At 47.4% G+C, this 11781-nt stretch overlaps 1 protein-coding gene across 2 annotated transcripts in view; it reads left to right on the top strand.

Annotated features, from left to right (window-relative positions):
• Nucleotides 1–281: 281 nt before the first annotated feature.
• krtcap3 (keratinocyte associated protein 3) overlaps nucleotides 282–11781 on the top strand; it is a 92907-nt gene continuing 81407 nt past the window's right edge. For both annotated transcript variants that reach the window (XM_072513377.1, XM_072513376.1), the window contains exon 1: nucleotides 282–434. In XM_072513377.1, the coding sequence (XP_072369478.1) occupies nucleotides 422–434 (13 nt within the window). In that variant the 5' untranslated portion in view covers nucleotides 282–421. The remainder of the gene's footprint in view (nucleotides 435–11781) is intronic.

Here is an 11781-nt window from a genome sequence, read left to right as displayed (position 1 = left end):
GTGATAGGGTGGAAGGCAGGACAGATTAAATGTTTTGGTGGATTCAACATAATTGCAAGGGGTGTCTTCAATTCAGGAATATAGAAGGAATCCTGAAATTTAAAAAAAAACACTGATGGAGATGTTCAGAGAAACCTTTCTCCCCCAGAGGCTGAGTATTTCCAGCACAGAATGTTTTGTCTTCAATTCCATCTACCGTTGCTCTGAACTGATCAACATGCTTCTATTATTGACCGGGATAAATGCACAAGAGGGAGTGGTTTATCTTCCCAGCCAGGACGCTGCGTTGTGCCAGAATGCTGGATTTGCGGAAGTGGCTTTCTTCCTGGTCCAGGTGTTGCTTCCGGGGTGGAGGTGTGCAGCGGTGACTTCCGCAGCTACCTGGCCCAGGTGAGGAGCGGCGACCCGGGCTCCAGGCGACATGTGCAGCTTCGGTAAGTGACTGGGTCTGCACTTCATAAGGAGGGGGGCTCTAACCGGGGGGGGGGGGGGGGGGAGGAGCGAATGTAGCAACAATTCACCAAACACCCTGGAAAAACCAACGGGAGAGAATCCCATAAAGGACTTCTCCCCATCCCCCTCAAGATCTTGTTTAACAACTTTTAAAGGAAGGGTGAAATGACAAATTCCATCCCGAGCGTCATTAATATTTGCTGTTTTGACAACATTCGCTTTTTAAACCGAAACATCGGATTTGAGAGGAAGGAATCCCTGTTCTGAAATATTGCAATCAATCCAAAACGTTTTCATTTGGAGTACATTGTCAGAAAATGTCAACAGTTGCCATTGCAAAAGGGGAATGTGTTGAATGGGAACACTCACAAGGCTATGGGGAAAGCAGCAGGGAGTTTGACCAATTGGATCAGTATTTCAAAGGACAAAGATGGGAGGATAGGGTGGCTGGCCTTCTCTAAGATTCTGTGAGAAAGCCAGAGTAACTACTTGCACAGACACACAATAGGTAATCTATTAACATATCATGTTGGTTGATCAGATTGGATAAAGAAAAAAAAGGGAGGTTTATGGCAGACACAAGCGGCTCAAAATAGTGGATGCTCTGGAGGAGTAGAAAGTGCAGGGATTTGGATTTGTTGTCACGTGTACCGAGGTTACAGTGAAAAGTATTTTTCTACGTGCAGCTCAAACAGATCATTCCGTACATGGAAAGAAAATGCGTAATAGGGTAAACATAAAATGCACAATGTAAGTACATAGACACAGGCATCGGGTGAAGCATACAGGAGTGTAGCATTAATCAGGTCAGTCCATTAGAGGGTCATTTAGGAGTCTGGTGACAGTGGGGAAGATGCTGTTTTTGAGTCTGTTCGTGCGTGTTCTCAGAGTTCTGTATCTCCTGCCCGATGGAAGAAGTTGGAAGAGTGAGTAAGCCGGGTGGGAGGGGTCTTTGATTATGCTGCCCGCTTTCCCAAGGCAGCGGGAGGTGTAGACGGAGTCAATGGATGGGAGGCAGGTTCGTGTCATGGACTGGGCTGTGTTCACGACTCTCTGGTCTTGGGCCGAGCAGTTGCCATACCAGGCTGTGTTGCAGCCAGATAGGATACTTTCTATGGCGCATCCGTAAACGTTGGTAAAGGTTAATGTGGACATGCCGAATTTCCTTAGTTTCCTGAGGAAGGATAGGCGCTGTTGTGCTTTCTTGGTCATAGTGTCGACATGGGTGGACCAGGATAGATTTTTAGTCGTCTGCGCACCTAGGAATTTGAAGCTGTTAACCATCTCCGCCTTGGCCCCGTTGATGCTGGCCGTGATGTTGAATGTAGACGTGAAGGTGCTGGCGTTGCAGATGGAGGATGGTGTGCAGGGGGTGATAGGAGAGGACCAGATGGGGTTTGTGAAGGGGCGGCAGCTGTTGGCGAATGTGCCGAGGCTGCTTAATGTTATTATGATGCCCTCAGAGTGCCGGGAAATGGAAGTGGTGGTGGCAATGGACATGGAGAAGGTGTTAGATCGGGTTGAATCGGTTTGAGTTGTTGGCAGGTTTCAGCAGGGGTTTGTGGATTGAGTTCGGCTGCTACGCAAGACACCTGAGGCGAGTGATCAAACGAACAAGGTTATTTTGGATTACTTTGGGTTACACTGGGGGATGAGGCAGGGGTGCCAACTCTCGCTGCTGCGCTGTGCCCTAGCAATAGAACCATTGGCAATGCTTAGGGGGTGGAGGGGGATTGAATGGGGGGGGGGGGGGGGGTGGGTTGAGCACTGAGTTCTGTATGCAGATGCCCTCCTGTTGTACATTTCGGACCCGGTTGGGAGCTTCGATAGGATCATGGGGTTTCTGGGTGAGTTTGGCTGCATTTTGGGGTAGAAGCTGAATATGGGGAAAAGTGAGGTGTGTCCCTATTAATGCACGGGGACAGGAGAGGAGGCTGGGGGAATTGTTGTTTCAGGTGGTGGGTGCAAGCTTTCGCTATCTTGGAATGCAGGTGGAGTTGGGCCCAGCTGCGCAAGCCAAACTTGGCACGGCTGGTGGAGGGAATGAAGGTGGACTTGAAGAGGTGGGATGTGTTGCTATTATCTTTGGTGGTGGTTGGGTGGGTGGGTGGGGGGAGGGGTGCAGATGGCGAGGATGACGTTGTCGCTGAAGGTTTTGTTTGTATTTCTGAATCTCCCGACTTTTGTTCCCAAGTCCTTTTTTAGCAAGGTGAATGGGATGATTTTGAGGTTTGTTTGGGCACGGGAGGCTCCGCGGGTGCGGAAGGTGTTCTTGGAGTGAGATCGACGGGGAGGGGGAAGCAAACATTTCAATGGCTACGAAATCGGCGGCGGACGAGTGGTTGGTATGGAGGTGGCCTTGTATATGGGGACCAGCTTGAGGGCGCTGTTGTTGGTGCCCCTTCTGTTCTCTCCGGTTCGGTACTCCACGCGTCCGGTGGTGGTATCAGCACTGGGGGTTTGGAACCAGTGTTGGCAGCACTTTGACTTGGAAGACATGTCGCTGGGCGCTGATTTGCAACAATCAGAAGGGTCGGAAGCGAGGTTCCAGGGGTGGAAGCAGATGGGGACAGAGTGCTTCAGGGATTTAATAATAATCTTTATTCATGTCACAAGTAGGCTTGGCAGCACGGTAGCACAGTGGTTAGCACTGTTGCTTCACAGCTCCAGGATCCCAGGTTCGATTCCCGGCTTGGGTCACTGTGCGGAGTCTGCACGTTCTTCCCGTGTCTGCGTGGGTTTCCTCCGGGTGCTCCAGTTTCCTCCCACAAGTCCCAAAAGACGTGCTGTTCGGTAATTTGGACATTCGGAACTCTCCCTCTGTGTACCCGAACAGGCGCCGGAATGTGGCGACTAGCGGCTTTTCACAGTAACTTCATTGCAGTGTTAATGTAAGCCTACTTGTGACAATAAAGATTATTATTATTATTATTATTATTACATTGACAAATTGGATCCAAAATTGGCTGAGTGTCAGGAGGCCGGGAGTGATGGTCGAAGGTTGTTGTTGTAACTGGAAGCCTGTGTCCAGTATTGCAGGCAGGGATCGGTACATTGATGAGCTAGACGTGAATGTGGGGAGTATTATCAGTAAGTTTGCAGATGACATGAAAATTGGTGGTGTGGTAAACAGCGAGGAGGAAAACCTTAGATTACAGGATGATATAGACGGGCCCATCAGATGGACAAAACAGTGGCGGCTAGAAAGGGTAGAGAGGAGATTCACCAGGATGTTGGCTGGATTGGATCGTTTCAGCTATGACGAGAGGCTGGTTAGGCTGGAGTTGTTCTCCTCAAAGAACAATACAGCACAGGAACAGGCCCTTCGGCCCTCTAAGCCTGCACCGATCACGTGTCCTATCTAGACCAACCGCCTGTATCCTTCTATACCCTATCTGTCATGTGCCTATCCAGATAAGTCTTAAAGGTCGCTAATGTATCTGCCTCAACCACCTCATTTGGCAGTGCATTCCAGGCCACCACCACCCTCTGTGTGTAAAAACCTCCCCCGCACATCTCCACTGAACCTTTCCCCCTCCCCTTGAACTTGTGCCCCCTTGTAATTGTCATTTCCGCCCTGGGAAATAGCCTCCAACTGTTCACCCTATCTATACCCCTCATAATTTTATAAACTTCTATCAGGTCGCCCGTCAGCCTCCATCTCTCTTGGGAGAACAATCCCAGCTTATTCAAACTCTCCTCATAGCTAATACCCTCCATACCAGACAACATCCTGCTAAACCTTTTCTGTACTCTCTCCAAAGCCTCCACGTCCTTCTGGTAGTACGGTGACCAGAATTGGACACAGTATTCCGAATGTGGCCTAACCAAAGTTCTATATAATTGTAACATAATTTTTGAGCTTTGAATCTCGATACCCCGTCCTATGAAATTACAATTTTGGTGCACTGAAATAATCAGTTAGTAAACATCACATAAATCAAACCTAAGTTCCTTTAAAATTTCCCCAAATCCTTGGAATTTAAGTCTCCTTTTCCCTATTTCCCTCACTAGAATTCAGAAAGAACTTCAATCCCTAGAAAGTCAATGACATGTTCCTTAAGAATTGTTACCATGAGGGAAATATGAAATCTTCACACAGAGGGTGGTGAGCATCTGGAACGAGCTGCCAGAGGCAGTGGTAGAGGCGGGTACAATTTTGTCCTTTAAAAAGACAGTTACATCGGCAGGGTGGGTATGGAGAGATGTAGGCCAAATGTGGGCAAGCGGGACCAACTTAGGGATAGAAACTGATGCATGGACAAGCTGGGCCGAAGGGCCTGTTTCCATGCTGTAAACATCTATATGCTTTCTTTACCATCATTTCCACATGTGCTACCACTTTTTATTTTAAATTTAGAGTACCCAATTCATGTTTTCCAATTAAGGGGCAATTTAGCGTGGCCAATCCACCTAGCCTGCACATCTTTTGGGTTGTGGGGGTGAAACCCACACAAACACGGGGAGAATGTGCAAACTCCACACGGACAGTGACCCAGAGCCGAAATCGAACCTGGGACCTCGGCGCCGTGAGGCAGCAGGGCTAACCCACTGCGCCACCGTGCTGCTCTGTGCTGCCACTTTTCAGGATCTGTGGACCTGCACGCCCAGATCTCTGTGTCTCTATGCTCCTGATGGTTGTGCCATTTATTTTATAGCTCCCACCTGAATTGGATCTACCAAAATGCATCACCTCACATTTGTTAGGAACAAGAGGGTAGCTAGGGTTAAATTCCATCTGCCATTTCTCTGCCCAATTTTGTAGCCTATCTATATCCTGCTGTATTCTCTGACAATCTTCATCACTATCCGCAACTCCTACGATCTTAGTATCATCCGCAAGCTTGCTAATCAGACCCGCTACGTTTTCTTCCAAGTCATTTATATATTACAAAGAGCAGAGGTCCCAGTACTGATCCCTGCGGAACACCGCTAGTTACAGACCCCCAGTCTGCATTCGGAAAAACACCCTCCCACTGCTACCCTCTGTCTTCTATGGCCAAGCCAGTTCTGAATCCATCCAGCAAGTTAACCCCTGACCACATGTGATTGAATCTTTTGCACCAGCCTGCCATGAGGGACCTTATCAAATGCTTTACTAAAGTCCGTGTAGACAACATCCACAGCCCTTCCCCCATCAATCATTTTTGTCACCTCCTCAAAATATTCAATTAAATTAGTGAGACATGACCTCCCTCGTACAAATCCATGCTTTCTCTCACTAATACGACCATTCACTTCCAAGTGTGCATAGATCCTATCTCTGAGAATCTTTTCCAACAATTTCACTATCACTGACGTCAAGCTCACTGGCCAATAAATTACCCAGGTTATCCTTGCAACCCTTCTTAAATAACAGTACAACATTGGCTATCCTCCAATCCTCTGGATCTCACCTGTGGCCAATGAAGACACAAAGATTTCTGTTAAAGGCCCAGCGATTTCATCTCTTGTCTCCCTCAGTAATCTGGGATTGATGTTGTCTGGCCCTGGGGATTTGTCTACCTTAATGCTTTTTAATAATGACCTGTTCTAAAGTGTGTACACATCCCTCTGAGACACCACCAATCAACGTGTCCCTCTCCTTTGTGTATACCGATGCAAAATACTCATTAAGGACCTCCCCTAATTGAGCTGGCACAGCGGGCTAATTTAGGGGGGATGCCATTTACGGTAGCGAGGGATAGGTTTAGGTACTTGGGGATTCAGGTAGCGAGGGAATGGACGGGGCTCCATAAGTGGAACTTAACGAAGCTGGTGGAGGAGGCCAGGGAGGATCTTAAGAGGTGGGATACACTGCACTTAATGTTGGCGGGGAGGGTCCAAGTGGTGAAAATGAATATTCTGCCGAGGTTCTTGTTTATCTTTCAGGCTCTCCCGATCTTTATACCAAAGGCCTTTTTTCGGAAAGTGGACGCAATCATCTCTGACTTTGTCTGGGCGGGGAAGGTGGGGAGGACCCTGCTACAGAGGCAAAGGCAGCAGGGGGGGGTTGGCGTTGCCAAAATTGCTTCATTATTATTGGGCGGCGAATGTGGACAAGGTGCGGCAGTGCTGGGAAAGAGAAGGGGTAGAGTGGGTTAGGAAGGAGGAGGAATCTTGTAAGGGGTCTAGTTTGGGGGCTATGGTGACGGCAGCATTGCCAATGGCTCCGAGTAGGTATTCAGGGAGCCCAGTGGTGCAGTCCACGGTGAAGATATGGAATCAGCTGAGGAGGCATTTTAGGGTGGAAGGGATGTTGGTGCTAACGCTGCTGTGCGAGAATCATGGGTTTGAGCCGGGGTGGGGGGGGGTATGGATAGTGTATACAGAAGGTGGAGGGAAGTGGGGCTGGTCAAGGTGAGGGATTTGTATTTGGAGGAAGGGTTCGCCAGTCTGGAGGAGCTAAGGGAGAGGGTAGAGCTGCCGAGGGGTAGTGAGTTCAGGTATCTACAGGTTAGGGACTTTGCACAAAAGGTCTGGAAGGAGTTTCCTAGATTGCCAGGATACACCCTGCTGGAGCGACTGCTGCTTCCGGATGTGGAAGGGGAGGGAAGAATTGGGGATATATATAAGTGGCTGGGGGAGCAGGGAGGAGAGCGGGTGGTGAAGATCAAGGAGAAATGGGAAGCGGAGTTGGGAATGGAGTTCAGTTGGGGAGTATGGAGTGAGGCATTGCGAAGGGTAAACGGGACCTCCTCACGTGCAAGGATGAGCCTGATACAGTTTAAGGTGGTGCACAGGGTGCATATGACTCGGGCGAGAATGAGTGGGTTCTTTCAGGGGGGAGCATGAGTGTGAGAGGTGTGGGCGGGGGCCAGCGAATCATGTGCACATGTTTTGGGGTTGTGAAAAATTGGGAAGATTCTGGGCGGAAGTGTTTGCAGTCTTAGCCAGGATAGTGGAGGAGGGAGTGGACCCGGACCCTTTGGTGGCGATATTTGGGGTTTCAGAGAAGCCGGAGCCCATGGAGAGGAGGAAGGCCGATGCCTTGGCCTTCGCCTCTCTGATTGCACAGCGATGAATTTTGCTGGAGTGGTGGTCGACATCGCCACCGGGGTAGCGGCTTGGTTGGGTGACCTGTATGACTTCCTACGGTTAGAGAGGATAAAGTACGAGTTAAGGGGCTCAGCAGGGGAGTTTGAGAAAAGGTGGGGGATGTTTGTGACTGTGTTTGAGGATCTGTTCGTGGTAGGGGGGTGGGTGATCGGGAGGAGGTTGGGTGACGGGGAGGGGGGTGGTGAAAAAGGAGAAAAATCTGTACAAACTGTATAGTTGATTGTTGTAGATCTGGATTTACCTGCAGGTCAGACCTGGTAAGGGCATTAGTGAACCAGATGGGTTTTTATGGCAATCAGTGGTCACCATTACTGAGAATAGCTTTCAATTCCAGATTTTATTCGTCAAATGTAGATGGCACCAGCTGCTGTGGTGAGATTTGAACCCCTGTCGGGAGAATATTAGCCTGGCCTTTGAATTACTAGGCCAGTGACGCTACCTCGCTCCTATTGACCCGGCTATTGGCCGAGTGGTTTGAGAGTTAGAGTCGGTATTATGAGCAGGAACTCTAATTGGCAGGATTTGATTAGTGGTATTCGACAGGGTCTGAGAAGTCTCAAGAATTCATTGTATTCATTAATCACTTTTGATTGGTGGAGCGTGTCATATTCAAGTTTGCCAATGGGACAAAGATAAGCAGCAATGGTGCAAGCATTAAAATGCAAAGAGGTGGGTTAGCCCTGCTACCTCATGGCGCCGAGGTCCCAGGTTCGATCCCGGCTCTGGGTCACTGTCCGTGTGGAGTTTGCACATTCTCCCCGTGTTTGCATGGGTTTCGCCCCCACAACCCAAAGATGTGCAGTGTAGGTGGATTGGCCACGCTAAATTGCCCCTTAATTGGAAAAAAATGAATTGGGTACTCTAAATTTAAAAAAAAAAATGCAAAGAGATATTAGTTGATTAAGTAAGTGGGTAAAACTGTGACAAATTAATTTAAATATGGGCATGTGGGAGGTCATTCACTCTGGACCAAAAATAATCGATCAGAATGGTTATGAGCAGTGGATGTCCATAGCCCATCGATCATTAAACTGTCGTGGACGTTCCAAAAAAAAATCAAAAAGGCAACTGGGATGCTGGCTTTGTATATAGAGGACTAAAATACAAAGAGTTAGAAATCACGCTGCATAACCTTAGTTAGATTGCACCTAGATTACTGTGAGTAGTTCTGGGCATCACGGCTTGGGGAGGGATATATTATCCTCTGAGGGAGTGTAATATTGATTTAATAAAGTGATACCTTGACTTCAAAGCTTAAATTATGAGGAGAAATTACGTTAACAAGTGTTTCCCGGGCGGCACGATGGCACAGTGGTTAGCACTGCTGCATCACGGCGCCGAGGACCCGGGTTCGATCCCGGGCCTAGATCACTGTCCGTGTGGAGTTTGCGCATTTTCCCCGTGTGTGCGTGGGTTTCACCCCCACAACCCAGAGATGTGCAGGGTAGGTGAATTGGCCATGCTAAATTGCCCCTTAATTGGAAAAAAAAAAGAATTGGGTACTCTAAATTTATTTTTACAAAGACAAGTGTTTTATTCCTTGGAATTTCGAAGATCAAAGTTTCCAAGATATGAAGGGGGATTGCTGGGGTAAATAGATAGTAATGGTTTCTATCAGTTGGGGATATTTTCTAAAGGTTAGAACCTTTAGGAGTAAAGTTAGGAAACACTTCTCCATGCAAAGGATGGTATAATCTTGGAACCTGGCTACAAACAGCAGATTTTAAACCCTGTTAAAAAGGGTGGGCTTTTGGAGTTGGGTCACATCAACCTTGATCTTATTGAATAATGGGACAGACTTGATGGACTAAATGGCCTCTTCCTGTTCCTACGTTCCTCATTCATCCAGAAATCTGCCTCCCGTTCCTTAACTCGCAACAGATCCCATTCACCCACCATGCCTTTGCTGTGACTCCCGGTCCAGCGATGCCTCTTTTAGAATTCTCACCCTTGTTTTCAGATGCCTCCATGGACTCACCCCTCCGTAAATCTGTAACCTCCGCCACCCTACAACCCTCTGAGATCTTCTCCTTGCCTCAAATGCTGTCCTCCTTTTAACCCTGATTTTAAAGGCAGCAACGTTGGTACCTGTGTTTTCAGCATCTCGCCCCAAAGCTCTGGAATTTGCCTCTGTAACTACTTGGCCTTCCTTCTCCTGGCTCATCCTTCAAGATGCTCCTGAAGATTGCTGCATAAGATAATGATGCATGGCATTAAGGATAAAGTAGTAGCATGGATAGAGGATAGGTTAATTGATAGAAAGAAAAGAGTGGGGATTAATGGGTGTTTCTCTGGTTGGCAATCAGTAGCTAGTGGTGTCCCTCAGGGATCAGTGTTGGGCCCACAACTGTTCACAATTTACATAGATGATTTGGAGTTGGGGACCAAGGGCAATGTGTCCAAGTTTGCAGACGACACTAAGATGAGTGGTAAAGCAAAAAGTGCAGAGGATACTGCAAGTCTGCAGAGGGATTTGGATAGGCTAAGTGAATGGGCTAGGGTCTGGCAGATGGCATACAATGTTGACAAATGTGAGGCTATCCATTTTGGTAGGAATAGCAGCAAAAGGGATTATTATTTAAATGACAAAATATTAAAACATGCTGCTGTGCAGAGAGACCTGGGTGTCCTAGTGCATGAGTCGCAAAAAGTTGGTTTTCAGGTGCAATAGGTGATTAAGAAAGCCAATGGGGTTTTGTCCTTCATTGCTAGAGGGATGGAGTTTAAGACTAGGGAAGTTATACTGCAACTGTATAAGGTGTTAGTGAGGCCACACCTGGAGTATTGTGTTCAGTTTTGGTCTCCTTACCCGAGAAAGGACATACTAGCGCTGGAGGGTGTGCAGAGGAGATCCATTAGGTTAATTCCAGAGGTGAAGGGGTTGGATTACGAGGAGAGGTTGAGTAGACTGGGACTGTACTCGTTTGAATTTAGAAGGACGCGGGGGAATCTTATAGAAACATATAAAATTATGAAGCGAATAGATAGGATAGATGCGGGCAGGTTGTTTCCACTGGCGGGTGAAAGCAGAACTGGGGGCATAGCCTCAAAATAAGGGGAAGTAGATTTAGGACTGAGTTTAGGAGGAACGTCTTCACCCAAAGGGTTGTGAATCTATGGAATTCCGTGCCCAGTGAAGCAGTTGAGGCTGCTTCATTAAACGTTTTCAAGATAAAGATAGATAGTTTTTTAAGGAATAAAGGGTTATGGTGTTCGGGCCGGAAACTGGAGCTGAGTCCACAAAAGATCAGCCATGATCTCACTGAATGGCGGAGCAGGCTCGAGGGGCCAGGTGGCCTACTCCTGCTCCTAGTTCTTATGTTCTTACACCTTACTCTTCACCACATCCTAATATCTTATGGTTTGGTAACTTTTCTGTGAGGCGCTTTCCAGATACTTCACCCACAAGATATTTTACTCTGTTTGAAGCATTATATAAATGCTAGTTATTGTTCGAAGACAATCCTCCTGTGTCCTTGAAGCTTGTTATTGTTACTCTGTCTGCCTCTACTGCTGTTGTGTACATTAATTCGGATTGATATACTGAAATAGACGCTTCAGCTCAATATCGTAGAATGAATGCAATGTTCAGCATGGCTGTTATCCAAAATCACCAGAATAAACCTTCTGTATTTAAAAAAAACAAAACAGAAAGGAAAACATGTCAAGTCGCTTTGCAGGAAAGAGGAACAGAGGCCGAGCTTTTTATAGAGAGTTGGGTGCTAACTCAGAGAGTTTTGTCAAAGAGGTTATGTTTCTAAGGGCATCTGATGATAGAAGAGGTCATTCAGCCCCCCGAATGTTCCACCATTCAAATAGGTCATGGCTGGTCTATATCTTCATTTATTCACCCTAGTAACATTTTAAAAATAAATTAGAGTACCCAGTTCATTTTTTCCAATTAAGGGGCAATTTAGCTGTGGCCAATCCACCTGCCCTGCACATCTTTGGGTTGTGGGGGTGAAACCCACGCAAACACGGGGAGAATGTGCAAACTCCACACGGGCAGTGACCCAGAGCCGGGATCGAACCTGGGACCTCGGCACCGTGAGGCAGCAGTGCTAACTACTGCACGACCATGCTGCCCGATTTATAAATAAAGTTAAGGCCTTTCAATATGAAGTACAGGGTCACAGACAGTGACCCAAGCCGGGAATCGAACCTGGGACCCTCGAGCTGTGAAACAACAGTGCTACCCCCAAATAAAATTGTCCAGGTGCATATAGCTTTCTCACAAGCTTGAATTGGGGAGTGTAAACTTACTGCAAGACTCAAAACAAAATGTTTGCT

This window comes from Scyliorhinus torazame, chromosome 1, assembly GCF_047496885.1.
Source record: "Scyliorhinus torazame isolate Kashiwa2021f chromosome 1, sScyTor2.1, whole genome shotgun sequence".
Taxonomy (NCBI): domain Eukaryota; kingdom Metazoa; phylum Chordata; class Chondrichthyes; order Carcharhiniformes; family Scyliorhinidae; genus Scyliorhinus; species Scyliorhinus torazame.
Note: the sequence above shows the minus strand (reverse complement) of the source record. Positions and strands in the feature narration are given on the sequence as shown.